The sequence below is a fragment of the Sipha flava genome, unplaced genomic scaffold (genome assembly GCF_003268045.1).
Source record: "Sipha flava isolate LNK unplaced genomic scaffold, YSA_version1 207_pilon_pilon, whole genome shotgun sequence".
Lineage (NCBI taxonomy): Eukaryota > Metazoa > Arthropoda > Insecta > Hemiptera > Aphididae > Sipha > Sipha flava.
Window position 1 is genome coordinate 1,543,228 of NW_020272813.1, and position 1,580 is coordinate 1,544,807.

At 41.3% G+C, this 1,580-nt stretch overlaps 1 protein-coding gene across 1 annotated transcript in view; it reads left to right on the top strand.

The window, feature by feature from the left end:
- The window catches only part of LOC112682613, an 8,018-nt gene extending 6,941 nt beyond the window's left edge, over positions 1–1,077 (top strand). Inside the window, exon 2 of the mRNA XM_025553258.1 lies at positions 552–1,077. Coding sequence (XP_025409043.1) covers positions 563–919 — 357 coding nt within the window. The 5' untranslated portion in view covers positions 552–562 and the 3' untranslated portion in view covers positions 920–1,077. The remainder of the gene's footprint in view (positions 1–551) is intronic.
- The last annotated feature ends 503 nt before the right edge of the window (positions 1,078–1,580 follow it).

The window sequence follows — 1,580 nt, forward strand, 5'->3', positions numbered from 1 at the left end:
TTTTCGCAGGTCGGTATGGACTATGGTGGTCCGTTTTTAGTCAAGGAGAGTCGCCGCCGTAATGCACGCACAAATAAAATGTATTTAGCCCTATTTATATGTATGTCGGTTAAAGCCGTTCATTTGGAAATTGTGTCGGACATGTCATCCACTGCATTTTTAGCTGCATTCGATCGATTTGTAGCTCGTCGTGGTATACCGTCCAATATATACACAGATTGTGCTACTAATTATGTGGGAGCGGCAAAACAACTAAAAGCGTTATTTCAGGATAATCAAACTCAGACGAATGTTTCTAAACATATACCTTGTCAATGGTCAATGGCATTTCAATCCTCCTGCAGCTCCGCACTTTGGTGGGCTTTGGGAGACGGCTATAAAGAGTGTCAAACATCATATGAAGCATGCAATTGGAAAACAAATCCTAACACACGAAGAATTGTTAACATTAGTGACTTGCATAGAAGGGATTTTGAATTCCAGACCTCTAACCCCACTCTCATCTGACCCTAATGATATATGTGCATTGACCCCTGGCCATTTTCTAATAGGTCAACCTATCATGGCTGTGCCCGAACCTGATGTTATTCCATGTCCAATGAATCGTCTCAACCGCTGGGAGCTACTCCATCAATGCCATCAAACATTTTGGAAACGATGGACTCGGGAATATCTTACCACCCTCCAAGGGCGTCTCAAATGGTACCAACCCACACCAAATTTATCCGAAGGAGACCTAGTTATCGTGGAAGCTCCGAATCGCCCACCTACGGACTGGCAATTAGGTCGTATCATTGCAGTCCACCCCGGTAAAGATTCAATTGTACGTGCGGTAACCATTCAAACTCGAGATGGTGTACTTAGACGTCCAGTCGTCAAATTAGTGAAACTACCAGTATCCGACTCATCCATCCCTTGATCAATCATTTATTCCTAAGTTTTCTTTTTTTTTCTAAGCACTTTATGATAACTAAGTTTTAAGCATTCAGGTGATTTTTTTGTCAAGATGAGCTGTCCTAATTTTTTTTTGAAAGTCAACGTCAATCAACGCTGGGAGAATGTTCGGTCCTGTTACATATCAACAATAAGGCGCAGTTGGTAACACTACCACGTGTCCTGGCGTGGACGAGTTGGTAACGCGTATAGTGATCGTATATGTTTTTTCCTTCTTCGCCAACACAGGAGTGTAAAACACGATCTAAACTGCGTGTTATTTATTCACTTTTTCGTGTGTCTGTGTGTTTTGTGGTTGTATTCCGGATGTACGTGCGCCTTCGTCGTCGTATACGCAATACGTGCGCCTTCGTCGCCGTACAAGTGATACGTACGCCTTCGTCGTTTAGTAAGTGAACTATACTTGGTGAAACTTAATTTAGTGTGAACGTGGATAATTTCGGATACCAGTCATCGTGGCACCGTTTGGAGACAGGTCAACCTTTTAATTATTTTATGAAAACAAATATATTTGTCCTGTGTGCCCATTGAGGACATTTATTTTATATTTATTTTATACATTATACGTTGCTTCTCCCTCCTTTTGCCTTTTAGTTAATAAGCTTATTCAATGTTCTTATTCAATG